Source organism: Sycon ciliatum, chromosome 8 (genome assembly GCF_964019385.1).
Source record: "Sycon ciliatum chromosome 8, ocSycCili1.1, whole genome shotgun sequence".
NCBI classification, from domain to species: Eukaryota; Metazoa; Porifera; class Calcarea; order Leucosolenida; family Sycettidae; genus Sycon; species Sycon ciliatum.
In genome coordinates this window covers 15,300,174-15,317,827 of record NC_088650.1, presented here as the reverse complement: position 1 = coordinate 15,317,827, position 17,654 = coordinate 15,300,174, and the positions used below count along the sequence as shown (strand labels likewise).

The 17,654-nt window shown below is 49.1% G+C and overlaps 1 protein-coding gene across 1 annotated transcript in view; it reads right to left on the bottom strand.

Annotated features, from left to right (window-relative positions):
• LOC135823589 (uncharacterized) overlaps positions 1 to 17,654 on the bottom strand; it is a 76,948-nt gene that overhangs the window by 34,708 nt on the left and 24,586 nt on the right. The window contains exons 21-31 of the mRNA XM_065336434.1: positions 16,215 to 16,250; positions 15,722 to 15,824; positions 13,690 to 13,814; positions 12,634 to 12,753; positions 11,649 to 11,813; positions 11,252 to 11,281; positions 10,716 to 10,925; positions 10,264 to 10,446; positions 9,359 to 9,503; positions 1,821 to 1,915; positions 1,437 to 1,554 (exon numbers count right to left, since the gene is read on the bottom strand). Coding sequence (XP_065192506.1) covers positions 1,437 to 1,554; positions 1,821 to 1,915; positions 9,359 to 9,503; positions 10,264 to 10,446; positions 10,716 to 10,925; positions 11,252 to 11,281; positions 11,649 to 11,813; positions 12,634 to 12,753; positions 13,690 to 13,814; positions 15,722 to 15,824; positions 16,215 to 16,250 — 1,330 coding nt within the window. The remainder of the gene's footprint in view (positions 1 to 1,436; positions 1,555 to 1,820; positions 1,916 to 9,358; positions 9,504 to 10,263; positions 10,447 to 10,715; positions 10,926 to 11,251; positions 11,282 to 11,648; positions 11,814 to 12,633; positions 12,754 to 13,689; positions 13,815 to 15,721; positions 15,825 to 16,214; positions 16,251 to 17,654) is intronic.

The following is a 17,654-nucleotide window of genomic DNA, read 5'->3' as shown; positions in this document are numbered from 1 at the left end:
GCTACTCTGCCCGACATTCCCATTCTTCCAAACTCACTCTCTTGTCTTTTGGTGTGTCGCGTCCTGCACGCGTGTGTGTCTACTCTATACTCTAGCATGGGGAGTAGAATGTTAAATGTTTGGTTAATGTTGGAGTTAACCGTTGTTAACAGTCACATACCATTGCTTCGCTGTTGGCCTTTATAACGGGTTGCATAACCCTCCTTACATGTGTGCACAATCTTGCTCTCTCTACATACTGCTGTGTATCATAGACATCACATGCCCACGCTCTGCGCATGCGCAGATTTCCTGCGCGCACAACAGAGCTTGCTGTCTTTCCAGTTTCCTTGCCTGCAGTCAGCTTTCAAATTCTGACCCACCCTACTCATCCCATTTCTTACTCTTGCACTCCACTCCATATATTTTGAAACACATGGATGCGGGCACTCCTCCGTAACTGGCCTCTCGCGCACTACTATTAAACTCGCATGGGTCATAAACCGCTCCTGCTCAACGCAGGCCGACCCACCAACTCGCATGGGTCACAAACCGCTCCTGCTCAGCGCAGGCCGACCCACTTGGTCATATACAGCTCCTGCCCTCGGTAGGCCGACCACACGATTCGTTAACGCGCACTCAATTGAGGCCAGCTACTCTGCCCGACATTCCCATTCTTCCAAACTCACTCTCTTGTCTTTTGGTGTGTCGCGTCCTGCACGCGTGTGTGTCTACTCTATACTCTAGCATGGGGAGTAGAATGTTAATACTCCACAATATAAATGTGGGCAAACACAGTACTATATAGAAATATATTTCTAAGAAGAAAGGACCGAGGACCATCCGAGTGTATTTATATTTCTACTCAAGTACTCACTAGTTTAGGGGATGGAAAAGGGACCCCTCCCCCCTCCTACTCAATTATTGCTATTAAACTAGGGACGGGCAGGGAGACTTCAAACAGGTGTCATCACCGTTGTACAGGGACCCCTAGACATGACTTGATTGGTATATGAAATTCAGCTGGTCAGCTAGAAAAGGCAGCAATCTAGTGACAGTGCATACACCCCTATCAGCATCCGGGGAGGAAATTGCACTGAAACCATATCGGGTGGCAGCAGAGTGTAGAATAACAACAGTAGAGATTTGACGACGGGTAAAAGCTGCAGTATGGGCACTGCGTGCTTGCAGAGCAAGGCGCTCACATAGAAGAGAGCGAGCAAGTCCATTCGGGCAAGGACAAACAAATGTTCAAGTGCATACAGATTGGTGCAATGGTACGGAAATGCGGTGTGGGTCGCACGGAAAAGATTATTTTTAGGGCCGTGTGGCTCACAGTCAAAAGCTTGCTATATCGGGCTTGAGACAAGCAATGGATGACATCATCTATACAGTGCTGCTAAACTCAAGGGTCCAGTGTGCGACTCAAAATGATAGCCAGATAAACAATGACTTACGTAGTCGGGCAGCAGGATAATCCCAACGACTCTGTACCGTATGAACAGCACTCAGTAAATGTAGGGTGACCGGACACGTCCTTGCAGTCGGTTGTGGAGTTGCAGCCCACCAGTGGAACTGGAAACGGAAAAAAACAGAGAGGTTCCAGGCTGTCCAGTATAGTGTTCAATGCCAAAGGGCCGAGCTACTTCAAACAAGAGGATGAAAAATGTGTTGTTAGTCCGAGTTTCATGCACCAGGCAATCATCAGATAGCAGACAACCTGTTCAAAACAGAGGTCCTGAGACAATGGGACAGCTGGGCGGATTTACCCAGGCCGTATCGGTTCTATACACGACTGTCTCAGCTAGAGAGGAGGGGTGCTGTGCTTGTAGAGTCCTTACCGTCACATATCGGTGGTGGACTACTCCACTGACTATTGTTCTGACAAGTTAGTGTTGTGGGACCGCTTGCCAAGGCCGGCGGTGAACAGATGTACCTAGTACACAGCACACAAGAGGTAAAAACTACAGTAAACGTAAAGTTCGCACGTCCGTGTTACAACCGGCTATACAATTGTATTTAGAGACTCAACCAGCTTAGGAATTGTCACTCGTGCTAGGCCACCACCACCATGCCACAAGAGGTAAGCAAAGTAGAGTAACGGCTGACATAGCAGGTTAAGGCGCACCGCTTCTGCATAGTGCATAGTATTGGAGATATGCAAGGCAGTACGAATGCATGTACTCTGCTTCGTTCGCGTTTGCCACATCCAATGAAGATTCACTGACGACCATCGAATGCTTAGAATCTTGAGCACACTCAATTTCATTACTTTATGATCATGGTATCACATCGGCATCACTTGCTATAAAGCTGCATTGATGTTGGGTAGTACTTGGGCTTGGAATGCTAAGCAGTGAAGTAAAGGATCCATTGAAATGCATTACTGCTTGATTCAAGTTTTAGAGGAGATGGTCTTTTCTCAAGCTGCTGTATGTTACGGACTACAGTCAACTTTGGGTACAACCACACTCGGCGGGGCATCATAAAAGTGTCCTTATTCGCTAAGTGTCCTTATACCCGAAGTCTCAGTATTATGTATACAGGTATGTAGTAGACGGACTTCCCCCTACACAAATCACTATGTATTACTATGTAGCGTAGTAGACGGACTTCCCCCTACACAAATCACTATGTATTACTATGTATTGCACTATGCATTGCTGACACCATCAGATCCCTTGCTTTCATTCGCTAGCTAGCGCTCGGAGCTGTAACTGGCAATCTCGTACCATATATATAGATCCGTGTGTCAGTTGCCCAGCTCAGTTGTTGCAGAGTCTTTGCCTCCGTTGTTTCTGTCGTCTTCCCTTCACTTATTGAGTCTTTCAATATACTATAAGTAATTCTGTGTCACCTACGTTTGTCGTTCCGTGTGTGCAATATTGTTCCCTGAGAATACTACCTGTGTTTTGCCGGAGAGACTGAACCAGTTTTGCCTTGTCACTCGGTCGCGTATTACATTTGGTGGCAGCGGTGTTAGCTCTGCGTTCGTCAGTCGCAGTATTCCGGACCACGCCTCGTTATTTCGCCGTGCAGTGAACGTTGCCGTTGCCGTTCTCGTCTCAACTCAAGCTGAGTAACTTTGTTCCGTGCCAATTTACGATTTTAATATTTACATTTTTGTAGTGCTAGTCTTTTCTAGGCTTACTTTGTTGGATCTATTCGTAGTCTTGTCCCCTAAGTAAGCTAGCTCTTCGTTGCCAGTTTTTCTTGCACTGCTCGCCGTACTTGAACTGTTGCTATAGCGTAGGCTTAGTCCTCAAACGCGTCCCGTGTTGCTTGCGAAGTCCTATAGGCCTACTTGTTTGTTTGTTATCCTTATATACAAGACACCGAAAATGGCACAGAATCCTCAAGCTGCTGCTGCCGCTGCCGCTGCTGCTCCCGCTGCACCAGCTCTGGCTCCGGGTCAGGTTCCGGCTCCTCGACAGGCACCACTTGCTCGGCCGGTAGTTGTACCGCCGACGTTTGGGGGTGCCAGCCAAGACGATTGGCACTGCTTCATCGCCAGGTTCGACGCGGCGTGCGTGGTCAATGGGTACCGGGATGCGGAAAGGCTGCAGTTTTTACCTTGTTGTTTCAAGGAGAGTGCTTTCACAACTTACCAGACCATTCTGGCGGCGCACCCGCAGTATACGTATGTAGAAATGTGCACCGAATTAGGGCTACGGTTCGCACCGCCACAGCAAAGTCGCCTCCTTGAGGCCGAGTTTCGAGCTCGCCTGAAACGATCCACTGAGTCCCAGGCCGAGTTCGCCGCAGCTCTTCAGCGCCTTGCGGCACGCGCCTTTCCAGGTCAACAGGGTCCGCTGTTAGATCGCCTGACGCTCAATCAATTTATTGACGGCCAGGTCAATAGTGACCTGCGCTTGCACATCAGGACATCCAGCCCTGCAGCCCTCGATGCCGCCGTTCGACGGGCGTACGAAGTTGCAGCGATCTTAGAGGTCGAGAATCGCCGCAGTCTTCCGGTTCCTACACCAGCCTGCGCTGCCCTGACCGCCTCTATGCCTCAGGCACACTCCGTAGGTCCACTCGCGGATCCGACTCCTACGTCCAGTGCCACCGTGGCCCACGTAGCTCCGAGTTCGACTTCGAGCTCCACCGACCCGCTCGTACTATCGTTGTTGAGCAAAATTTCGGACCAGCTAGCTGATCTACAGGTCTTCTCCGCAACCTCCGCTCCGTCGCCACGGGCGTATAGTGACGACACTCGAGCTCCACGCGGCCGTGGTCACAGCGTCTTCCCTCGAAGCGCGCCCATGTCGGGCCCAACTCGATTTCCTGGCAGCTCGAATCGTAACCCGCCTCCGTACAACGGCACAGGCCGCGGACTTTACGATGGCGCGCGGGATCGCGGGTGCTTCAATTGTGGCGATCCGTCCCACTTACGTCGTGATTGTCCCCACTCGACGCGTGGGGGTCGTCCGTCGGGAAACCGCTATTGACTGGTGCTGCTCGGCAAGCTCCAGTCTTCGATACTAGTGTTCCTAGCTCGACTGTGCCGACTTGTACTGGTTGTGAATGTCGTCCCTGTTATTGTACTGTTGATGTGCGTTGCCCTACGTCTGCACCTGTGACTGTGTGTCCTGTTACGCATGTTCAGTCGTCTTCTGCAGTTTCTCCGTCTGTCTATGTTGCGGTTAGTCTCCAAGAGACGAAATGCCATGCTCTTGTTGACACTGGGTCTAGTGTTTCCCTTGTGTCTACTGCATTGTGGCGTAGTCTGTGCACGACCTCCTCTGTCCCTGTGTCTGCTGCTCCTGTTGTGTCTGGTGTGACGGGCCGTCCCCTCTCCACTACGGGTACCGTGTCCCTCTCTGTTTGTACACCCTCGTTCGTAGCTGTTCAGAATTTTATCGTTGCTGCTGATATCACGTCTGATGTAATCCTCGGTGCTGACTTCCTACAGCAGCACAATGTCCTGCTTGATTTCTCCCGGGCTCAGTTGGTCCTGGATGATGTTAAATTGCCGCTTGTACCCCTTCCACGTGTGCGTTCGCTTTCTGCTGCTGTTGCTGCCGCGCCCACACCAGCCCATGTTACGACTGTCGTGCCCGACCTGAGTGCTCCGACTGTTCCTGCTGCCGTCGCTGCCTCCGTACCTGCTGCCGTCCCTGCCTCCGTGCTTGCTGCTGCTGCTCCGCCTGCTGCTGCTGCCAATGCTGTTGAATCTCTGGTGTCTCGTGTTGCTTCCTCGTTCCGTGTGTGCATCACACAGTCTGTTTCAGTTCCGCCCTGTCATGAAGTTATTCTTCCGGTTGCCCCGTCGGTATGTGCTGCTGGCTCTCCTGCTGCTGATACTTCGTATCTAATCGAGCCACTTGATTCGTTCTCAGAGAAACACCCGACATTGGATGTCGGAACGTCTGTCACGTCCCCGGATAACTTGGTTATCAATGTGGTTAACCGTGGTACCACCCAGATTACCTTGCATGCAAATACTCATATTGCTGTATGTGAACCTGTCCCTGAGTGTGCTGACACTTGTGCTGCTGTTGATGATTCGCCGTTCATGCCGCCGCCGCCTGTACCAGTAGAGAAGATTGATGCGCATATCGAAAAGAATTGTTGTCACCTGTCACCAACGGACCGTTCTACCTTGCGTGACCTTCTCCTGCAGTACCACGATGTATTTGCTCTTCATCCCGACGACCATGGGTACTGTGATCTTGCGCCACATAAGATAGACACAGGTGATCATTCGCCTATTAAACAACAACCTTACCGTGTTCCATTCCGTCATCGTGAGCAGCTCCAGAATATTATCAATGACCTTCTGCAGAAAGGTGTCATTACTCCCTCTGCGAGCCCGTGGGCTTCGCCTGTTGTCCTCGTGCCTAAGAAAGATGGCTCTCTGCGTCTCTGTGTTGACTATCGCCGGCTCAACAAGATCACCACAGCTGATGCTTATCCTCTTCCTCGGGTCGACGATACCCTAGACGCGTTCTCTGGCTCTAAGGTATTCTCGACACTTGACCTTGCTAGTGGCTACTGGCAAATCGCAATCCACCCTCAAGACCAAGCTAAAACAGCCTTCGTGACGCCCCTTGGGTTGTACGAGTTCACGGTTCTTCCTATGGGTTGCTGCAATGGGCCTGCCACATTTCAGCGCTTGATGCAAACGATCCTAAATCATCTCCTTACCAGTCCTGATCCCGTCTGCCGTGTGTTTTTTGATGACATTGGCCTTGGGTCAGCCACTGTTAGTCTTGGCTTGGATGGCCTCCGGTCCGTTTTCACGTGTCTTCGTCGGTACAATCTCAAGCTTCGGCTTGAGAAATGCGCTTTCCTGCAGCCCCGCACTAAGTTCCTTGGTGTGGACATCAGTGCCGATGGCCTTCACACCTCAGCTTCGAAGGTTCACGATATTGTTCACTGGCGTACGCCGACATCCGTTCGTGAAGTGCGTGGTTTTCTCGGCCTCGCTGGGTATTACCGGAAATTTGTTCCGCACTTCGCGCAAGCTGCCGCCCCACTGGCCGCACTCACTAAGAAAAATGCGAAGTTTTCCTGGGGTCCTGCTTGTCAGGCTGCTTTCTGTGTACTAAAAAAACGCCTCTCATCTGCGCCTGTGCTTGCTCAGCCTGACTACACGTCTGCCGCCGCTCCCTTCATCCTTGATGTTGATGCCAGTGATTTTGGTATGGGCGGTGTGCTCTCTCAGGTACAAGATGGCCATGAGTGTGTGATTTCCTACGGTAGTGCTATTCTCAACACCGCCCAACGTAACTACTCCACTACGGAGAAGGAACTCCTTGCATTTGTTCACTTCGCTGATGTGTTCCGCTACTACCTCGTTGGTCGAGCATTTGTTGTGCGCACTGATCATGCTGCTCTCAAATGGCTCCATTCGCTCAAGGAACCACGCGGTCGTCGTGCCCGTTGGTTAGAACAACTTGCTGAACTCGAGTTCACGGTTATTCATCGCCCTGGCCGTCAACATTGCAATGCCGATGCTCTGTCTCGCCGTCCTCCTGAGTCTGTTGCCGCCACTACCCGTCAGTCACCGCCTGACCAGTCGTCACCAGCCGCACCAGCAGCTCCTGCTCCTGCTTGTGATCCTGGACCCACTGTACCGAAACCTGCACCTGACTCCTGGCTGCCGCGCTTTACTGCTGCTGAGCTGCTTGCTGCGCAAAAAGAGGATCCTGATGTGTCCATTGTGTTAGGCTGGCATGATTCTAGTCATGATGTGTTTAATTCTCCCCCTGCACACACATTAACTGCCTCTAGCCGTGCTGTTCGCCGCTATGCTTCTGAAATTCATTTGCTTTCCCTACGTGATGGTGTTTTGTATCGCACAGACCCATCGGCTGATTCTGTTTTGCAATTAGCTGTTCCGTTCTCTTTCCAAGCTGATATCTTAGCTGCAGTGCACGCCGATGTTAGTGGTGGTCATCTCGGTGCTACAAAGACCATTGACAAGGCCAAATGCCGTTTCTTCTGGCCAGGTATGTCAGCTGATTTGCGCACATTTGTAGCTAATTGCCAAGAGTGCATGTCCCGTAAGAGCGCTACGACTGGCCGAGCACCATTGCAGTCCATGCGAGCTGGCTTCCCTAACGAGCTCGTAGCCATGGATCTCGTTGGACCACTGCCTACCAGTCGCCATGGCAACCGTTACCTACTGGTATGTAGTGACTACTTCTCACGTTGGCCTGAAGCGTACCCTCTACCCACTATGACTGCTGCTGCCGTTGCGGATGTGTTCTTTCGGAACTGGATCTGTCGGTTTGGTGCCCCAGAACAACTCCACACCGATCAGGGCACACAATTTGAGTCTGAACTCTTCAGTGAACTGTGTCGCCTCATGAATATCCGAAAGACTCGGACCACCGCGTATCATCCCCAGGGCGATGGGCTCGTGGAACGCCTCAACCGCACCATAGTTTCAACGTTGCGAGTGTATGTAGCGGATCTGCCCACCTTCTGGGATCAGTATGTTTCAACCGTCCTGCTTGCATACCGTACAGCCAAGCATTCTTCTACCCAATTCACCCCAGCTCAGCTTATGTTTGGTCGCCAACTCCGTCTGCCTATCGACCTTGTCTATGGGTCACCCCCGACAGAGTTTGTGTCGCCCGCCGAATATGTAACACAACTGTCCAAGTCCCTCCACCATAGCTTCGATACTGCCCGTCGTAATGATAATGCTGCGCACCACAGCCAGAAGGACCACTACGACCTTCGTCAACGTGGCACTGCATTCCAAGTCGGTGATAGTGTGTGGCTCCTTGAACCTGGAATGCGTCGCAAACTCCAGCCACCGTGGACCGGACCATACCGGATTGTCCATGTGTCGCCGCCAACGTCATACGACATTCAATTGATCAACGAACCCTCCAGCACCAGTAAGCGTGTACATTTCAACCGCCTCAAGCTACACGCCCGCTCAAACGCCAAGTCGTCAGTCTCTCAGTCCGGCCCAGATGTCCCGCTGTCTGAAGCGCCACTGGCTCCTACTTCTCCATGTCCGCCGCCTGTTCTGCTATTCTCCTGGCCTGATGCTGATGATGCCCCACCCCAACCTGTTCCTCCTCCGCCGCCGGTTTTGCTGCAGCCAGCACCACCAGCACCTGGTCCGCGTGCCCATCTGCACCGCAACGCCGGTCTTCCTGTTCGTTACAGGAACAACTATGTGTTCCCACAATGAGTTCCAAACTCGCACTTGCCTTGCCTTTCTGCTCCACTCTGTTTCCATTGTGTGCTTGTGTATGATTTTCTTTTTCTTGCTGATGTCTTTTGCTGCTTGAGCCTCGTTTAGGTCTACGTTAATTCTGTATTATGTTCTTGTTTGTTTTCCGAGGACGGAAAATTATTTGAGGGGGGAGCAGTGTAGTAGACGGACTTCCCCCTACACAAATCACTATGTATTACTATGTAGCGTAGTAGACGGACTTCCCCCTACACAAATCACTATGTATTACTATGTATTGCACTATGCATTGCTGACACCATCAGATCCCTTGCTTTCATTCGCTAGCTAGCGCTCGGAGCTGTAACTGGCAATCTCGTACCATATATATAGATCCGTGTGTCAGTTGCCCAGCTCAGTTGTTGCAGAGTCTTTGCCTCCGTTGTTTCTGTCGTCTTCCCTTCACTTATTGAGTCTTTCAATATACTATAAGTAATTCTGTGTCACCTACGTTTGTCGTTCCGTGTGTGCAATATTGTTCCCTGAGAATACTACCTGTGTTTTGCCGGAGAGACTGAACCAGTTTTGCCTTGTCACTCGGTCGCGTATTACAAGGTAGATGGGACTTTGCTCTGGGCATGGAAATCCTTTCGTTATTTGCGAAGTGTCATTATATCCGCAGTCGTTATTAGCAAAGTTGACTGTATTGCATGAGCGATATGAGAAGGCAAAGCTCACTTCAACTTGGCACCATAGAGGTGATCGGATTGACCAATCTGTGCAGAGTCATTCACACCGGTCCTCTCCAGCATCACCGTGCCATAGGGCACCTTGTTCTCATTGTTCTCTCCGTACAGAGACCACAGGTCCGGGCAATTGGCAGCTGATGCACATATTCATACACGTACATGCATACACACACGTGTGTTAATGAATTGCATACACACATGCATACACGTACGTGAGTGCACACACGTACGCAGGCACATACACACACACACACACACACACACACACACACACACACCGAAGAAACCAGTTATGGCAAGGGATACATCTGATGCAAAGACAGCAAATATCAATTCACATGCGTTTGCACACGCACAAGCGCATACATACCTGAATGTGCATATGCATGAATGCACCGATCTAGAAGTGCATAGACTTAGAAGCGCATAGACAGAAGTGTCCAACATTTAGTGTGCAAGAAATATTGACTATGTTGCTACTTTTGATATTCAAGCTGTACGCCTACTGTCGTTCACGTGAAACTAGAGTTTGATTTGAGGAATGATAAAAAAGATTACGAGTTGCACCATACGTTTTCCTGCGTGCCTCGCAAACTGGCAGAAAGTCAGAAACAACAAATTTACAATCAACATCATAGCGGCCAGCATGGCATTTTTCCGATGTTATCAATTTGCCCCCAGTGTCCAGGTCTTTTACTCTGGATTCTTTGCCTGGAAATAGCATCCCTTGGTCCTAGCTGCACTTGCTCTCTAGGACAGGGTGGTCACCCTATCAGAGAGGTCACTTTCACACGTTTTACTGCCTGTGGTTTTCTTGCTTGTCAGGGTTTTTCCCTGGTGAAACATATGCACGTGGTTCAACGAGGTCTGGTTGCACACATGTCTCCTTCATACCTTGACAGTAGGGCAGAGTATCGTAATCCCATGTGGTGTCTGCTTGGCACACAGAGGATGCCGGTGTGGCGTAGAAGCCCTCCTCGGAGCACTTGAAGTGCACGACGTCGCCAAACGTGTAGCTCTTGCCGTCGATGACAACACCAGACGAAGGGTCCACCATTGGTTTCTTACAGTCCACCGCTGCAGCAGCACAAACATATCATGATGGCGAATACAATCACAGTTTAAAAGAGCAACAGCTGCCGTCGTGGATGAAGTGTCATTCCACCCCAACCACCACAGCTGGCGAGTCAGCCTGACAATATTCTCTAACCTAACATGTTTGTCATTATTCACAGACAAGTCTAGCATAGCATTGGGTGGACCCCCCCCCCTCTCTCTCTCCTTCTGTCTTGATGTCTTTCTATCTCTCTCTCCCTCTCCCTTACTCCTGCACAAATACTACTCACGGTTGCAGTTGGATCCCTTGAAGTCCCAGGTGCCGTCGTCCTGGCAATGGATAATGGGAGAGTTGCCGTCTGGTCCGTAACCATGGTCGCAGGCGTACGTGACGGACGCACCAACAGGGTATGTGTAGTTCTTGTTAGCCCCCGGTGGTCTGGTGACTGTGATGTTGCCATGGCTAGGCACGATGGGTGGCTTGCAGAACTTGGCTCGATCTACAAACGACAGAAAGAGTCAGCAAACGATCTTGTATCAGGGCTTGTGACACATTGCTAGCAAACGCAGCACACTCCACCTGACAAGTGAATGGATGCATTGCATTCTTCGCAAACAGTAAAACCCTCCTTTAGAAAGACAAAACTATGCTATCCAAGTGAGCAACGTACACTTATGCAAACAGAAACACGTGCACACACATATCGGCACACATACACACATGTGCACACAAACACACACACACACACACACACACACACACACACACACACACACACACACACACACACACACACATACACATACATTTGGATTAGAAACTTACCATCGTATGATCCAGCACCGGAAGTGCCATCTGTTTTAAGAACAAACAGGCAAAGAACCAAAAAGACTTCTGAGTCCACAAAAAGCAAGAATATACCGATACATACAAACAGGTGAAGACAACTGACAAACTCTTGCTGACCTCTCCTGAAAAATCTGATCTTCTGTCTCTAAATTATTGAGTGAACAGGGTATCCTTACTACTTCAAAGTAGAACCCCAGTGCTGAGTTAACCTAAACCGTTGTCGCTCTAAACAAATTGGACCTGTGCGAGAACTTCTACATTGGTTCGGCAGCAGCAGCAAGTGGGGGTGTGCAAACTCACTGCACACATATGAACTCAGGTACGCACACAATACTTTTTGGCGCATCTGACCACCTCATTGAAATGGACTGACCTTCGCAGGTAATGGTGACGTTGACCCATCTGCAGTACTCCACGCCGCCCGTCTTCCAGAGGTTACAGCTGATCACGGCATCGCTGTACGCCATGGCACTGAGCGCATCCGCCGTTGTGCAGTCCTTGGGCACGCAGAAACTGGTCTGGTCGCAGTTGGGCTGGCCTATGTGATGGTGAAAGAAGAAAAAAGTGAAATCCCAGTGTGCGGCATGCATGTAACAAACGTGTACAGTCAACTTCGCTAATAACAACTGCGGATATAACGACAATTCGCGAATAACGACAGAATTTCCATGCCCAGAGCAAAGTCCCATCCAACTGTAATACTTATAATGAGACTTCGGGTATAGCGACACTACGCGAATAAGGGCACTTTCCTGATGCCCCGCTGAATGTCGTTACACGCGAAGTTGACTGTACACCAATGACCGTGATGGGCTAAGACTTGTGCACAGCAAAAACCATGATGGATTTACACTCGTGCAGAGCAATGACCGTGATTGACTGCAGTGCTCCCTAACGTTGGTTTTTTAGCGAAAGTTGACCCCCAGCGGAATGTTTCATTTCTACTTTTACAGTGTTCCATTGTCTGCACTAGAACTCGCTTGGCGGCATTCAGAAGACAGAATCAAATACGATTGGGTAGAGCATGGTGGTGGTAATACCAGGGTTTGTATTATGGCAATCAATACTCAAATAAAACAAGTAACTATCATTGAAGTACTGTAAAAGCAGAAATTTTCGGTGGTGTTTTATTTTCGGTGACTTCGGTGCCGAAGTTTTAACCGAACATGAAACACACCGAACTTTCCGGTACTATTACCAGTACACTTACCTGGAAAAAAGGTTTACCGGAAATTTCCCTCCACCGAACCGGTGGAGAATACCGAAAATATTACACTACCGAAAATTTCTAGTTTTACAGTATATACTATAGCATCATCAGCCTCCCAGTAGAATTGCAGCATACATTAGGTATTTACCTGGACAAGAGCGTGTGCAGAACAAAGACCCTTTGCCGGCAAACTTCTCACAGGTGTCGTTGGTTTGGAAGGGTGCACTGCAGCCGTGCAGGTCGGGGCACACTTTCTCTTCGCCCACCGCTGTAGAGAGAACGGCCAGAGAAAAAAGGAAAACCAGATATGGAAACGCAGAAGAGGCTATTGCTATTGGCTGGTATGGCCAGGGGTGGGCAGGGCTGAAAACAACTACAACCACAGCATAAAAAATCATGAGAGAAGGCAATAATGCTGGCTCTGAAAGCAACCTTTTGAGTGCAGAGCCTGCACATTGGTACCAAATTTATTTTTTCCACTGTGCAAAAAACCATCATTAATCACATTTTAAACACATGTGTTGTCCGTGACCTCGTGGAAGTCCCATCCCTGACCTCTACGAGGTAGGACCCCTTTTTGGTGTATTTATTCTGTGTGGCGCTGTGTCCACGCAGACTGTGTGCGGACCACGCACAGACTGTGCAGGTTGCACCACAGCTAGCTGGCGCATATTGTACACATTCTTGTTTCTTCTTCGCTGCCTCTTCCTGAGACTCTCCATGATGCCAGAACGAACATTCGGTCCTCTGTTATGGTGCAGGCGTGCATGAGTGAGAGTAATCGGAAGGGCATATCGTCGGATGTAAAAACGCCGACTACAATTGGCGCCCAACTTGGGGCTCGAACCCGCGCCCCTGAGATTGCTGCAAAAGTCACATATTCTGCTTGAAAAGCATTTGTGCTGGTACCACCATAAAAGAACATGGAAGAGATTTCAATCTGATTCCGCTATTTCTTATCCTCACACAAAGCAAGATATGGTACTATAATCTTCATCATGATTTTTTGCTTCCATTACCAATTTGGTGGCGATTATGAGTCGCACAAGTAGCATAGCATTCTGAGCCATAAATAGACAACAGAATCAGTACGTTCAATGTAGACATTCCCTATAAATATCTATACTTGCAGCACAGACTTTGCGGCTGAGATACATTGCGAGCTTTAAAAGCTTCTTCGCTTTTCCATCGTGCGGACACTTACCGGTCACATTGCTCAAACACTGTGTGAGCTGAGACAGACAGGGAGACAGCTGCTTGGCCAGGGCTGTGCTGCACTTCGGACTCTTGGAGAAAGAGCTGAAGCGGTCGCTCAGGATCTGCTGGGCCCTGCATTGATGAAAAAAGCAGCGCAGGTAAAGTTGGTAAGTGGTGCCTGAGACCAGCTGCGTGTACATCAAAGTTGTGCCAAGCATTGTTTAGAATTTCTGTATTCGTTTGTGCCGGTAGTAAAACCAGTACCAGATGCTGAAATACATTGAATTGCTCCTGTGAATCTCGCTTTAAAGGGGAAGTTAAGGCAAAAACGAGAGAGCTTGGAAGCTCAGGGCCCTACGCTATGCTTTTTTGCCTTGATGACCTAGACAAAAAAAAGCATAGGGATGTTATAAATTCTTTAAAAAATTCCTTTTTTTAAGACATAACCTGGGATTCGAACCCGCACTATCGCGCGCCCTGCATGCATCCCCCGATACACTTCGCATATATACTAATTCTTCCAAGTTGTTTCACATTGTGATCTTGCATTTGAAAGCCCTATTTGAATATGCATTGTGGCCAGCCGTCTTTGATGGCACGGTAGGGGATAGGGACCGGACAGGTACGATCGAGGGTAATACGACACCGTCTCCCGTACCGTACCATCAAACACAGCTGGCCACATACAGCTGCCCGCAATATTCAAATAGGGCTTTCAAACGCAAGATAATAACGTAAAGCAACTTGGAAGAATGGGTATGAATGCGAAGTGTATGGGGGAATGCATGTAGGGCGATAGTGCGGGTTCGAATCCCAGGATATGCCTGAAAAAAAAAGGAGAATTGAAAAATTTATAACATCCTATGCTTTTTTGCCGTCAGATACGGATAGCGCCAGGCGTGACACAAACAAACACACAAACAAACACCAAATTAAAGCTGTGTGGACCCTGGCTAGCGCCAGACGTTACTGAAGTAACGTCTTCTGCATAGCTACGGGAATTAAAATTTCACCAGTTGTAGTCTTCGGGGTGCTGAGTCGAATGGTCTTGGTCCGAGGAAGCTGAGACGCTCCCTTCCTACTTGAATCCCAATCGAACTCGCGCACTTCCACCGAAACTGGGTGACTGCGCCCTACTAGATGGGGATTTGTATGCAAAATGTCACTAAAAGCGCCATTTCGTTCTTATAAAAGCACAGATGACCGCGATTGGCCCATATGTTGTAGTCTTTTGGACGCTGAGTCGATTGGTTTTGGTCCGAAAAGGCTGCGATGCAGCGTTCCTCCTTTATTCCCAATCGAACATGGTTGAACAAGTGGTCACGTGCTCCTGGGTGCCCAAATCACCTGGTCACCACGCCAGCAGGTGACAACTTTCACACCAAGGTTCAACTCGAGTTCAACTCGAGTGACAGGACTGCACCCAAAAAAGGTCAAACAGGCTAGTAAGTTGTACCCTGCAGGCACGGTGACCAGCTGACTGGTGTACGCAGGAGCACGTGACCGCTTCTTCAACCATGTTCGATTGGGAATAAAGGAGGAACGCCGCATCGCAGCCTTTTCGGACCAAAACCAGTCGACTCAGCGTCCAAAAGACTACAACATATGGGCCAATCGCGGTCATCCGTGCTTTTATAAGAACGAAATGGCGCTTTTAGTGACATTTTGTATACAAATCCCCATCTAGTAGGGCGCAGTCACCCAGTTTCGGTGGAAGTGCGCGAGTTCGATTGGGATTCAAGTAGGAAGGGAGCGTCTCAGCTTCCTCGGACCAAGACCATTCGACTCAGCACCCCGAAGACTACAACTGGTGAAATTATAATTTTTGCCTTAACTTCCCCTTTAAGCAGTGCAGGAATGCCCCTCCTCCCCCTCTCTCTCTCTTGTGCGGTGTTGCGAGTTGGGAAAGGCTGGTATGTATCAGTGTGTTATTGCAGTCGTATGGCTACATACATGTACAGTGCATCACGTGCGTGCTCACCATGTCATCCCGGCTCTCTAAATCAGCTGAGTATCACGAGATTAGATGAGAAACTTACAGTGGAGAGCAGCAGCCAATCTCCTTGCCGTCCATCGAGCAACACTCGGTCCATTTTGGATAACTGGTCTTAGACACAGGACACTTGCCCTTTGAACATTGAGCTGCAGACAGATAACATAGGAACTATTCAGCAGCAATACAGTATGGAGGAAAAAGCTTAGCTCTCAAAGTTTGGAGGGGATCGGCACTCATCAAATACGATAAGCCCGTTGCGCAATGACGTAATTTGTACCACGAACACCCCACACAGCCACCTGGGCATGGTTGTCTGGGGTGTTGAACAGTGCATCTCTGATCCCAGCGTACTCACATGCATTACTCATACCTTCCATATTTGGCAATGCGCAATGGGCTTATTCCGAGATATGTTTGAACTGTACACATGTGTGTATGCATGCATATGGGGGCCAGTATTTGCATACCTATACGATGTGCACTGCATGCATGCAATGTGCGTTTCAAGCACGCCTATTAACGTCGCTCCAGCTTACCAGGGTAGGGCGGTGTGTAGCTGGAGGTGAGGTTATCTGCAGGAATGGAGAAATCACACGTACACACGGGTATCAAGTCACTTGACAGGCCTTGAAAAACACTCCGGATGAGTCTTTGTGGTCCACTTCACAACAATAACACACACAGAAGTCTCTGCTGTGAGCACGGTGGCTCGGCAATGGCTTTATTATTGATATTATTATAATCTCCTTCCTGATATATATAATTATATATATGCTGTTTGCATTATGCAGAGCTCACTGACTTGTCAGTTTGAGCACTCTGGCAAGGTACGTTCGGGCCTGATTGGAAATTTTTATTTCCATTGCTATCAGGTTCGGCCTCATTTTCTCTGTGCTGCGCTGATGAGTTCAAAAAGAACGAAACAGCATGCTGTCCGCAGATTGAGTAACTATATATATATATATTTTTTTTTTCTTTTTTCTTTTTTTTGAATAATTGTACGCATAGGGCCTGATATGATAAGAAAAATTAGCACAAGACACTGCTGCTACTTAGTCGCACAGCAAAACACACAGAAAACGACAAAATGTTACAATGAATGTAACAACACCCGTCCAAGCTAAAGGACCGACATCCCTGCCCCAGGACGGCATCTCGAACCCCCCCCCCCCCCCCCCCCCACACACTCACCACACGGTCATCATCCAGCTTCAGTTCAATCACTGTATTCTTCCCCTGCAGACTCAACCCCCCTGTCACTAGCCATACAATCTGAAGCTGTATGTAACCATACAATGGCCCACGACGCACACACCACCCCTACGTTTTTTAACTAAAAAAGAAAAGCAGTCGTAACTGCAACAGCCACATGGCCAATACGAGAAACCAATACGATAATATTATCGATAAACACACACCCAGAAGTCAGGGGTGGGAGGGTGGGATACAAACTGCACCAACGAAAAGCCACTGCGAAGTGACAGGAATGCGGTCCAGCACAACATTTTTGCGGACGCAAAAAGTTGTGGGGAAATCCCAAAATCGGTGCGATTTTGCATGAGCCCAAATGTTCAGGTTACCCACAAAGACACAAGCTTTCCAACTCTCTTTGGCCGTTGGAAAGCGTACCTTATTGTGGTATTCGAACAGCTCTCCAGGCGTGATTCATCAGGTTTGAGGCAAATGAATTTCAACAAGATGAGGAAAACGGTCACGGTAGAATGAAGTACAAACGCCAGTGCATTAATGATAGGGCTCAAACGGTCACGGTTTTACCCCCAACGGTTAAGTGCTAAGCTAACGGTCGGCTTAACGGTTATAACCTATAAGCCACGGCAATCCTGCGGACTCTTTTTTAACCGTATATTTGACTATACTCATTCAAAAAATGTACCCTATTCAGAACAACGCACACATGTACATTCTCTTGCATGCTCATTCATACATACTCTCACACCAAGAGACCAGATATGACC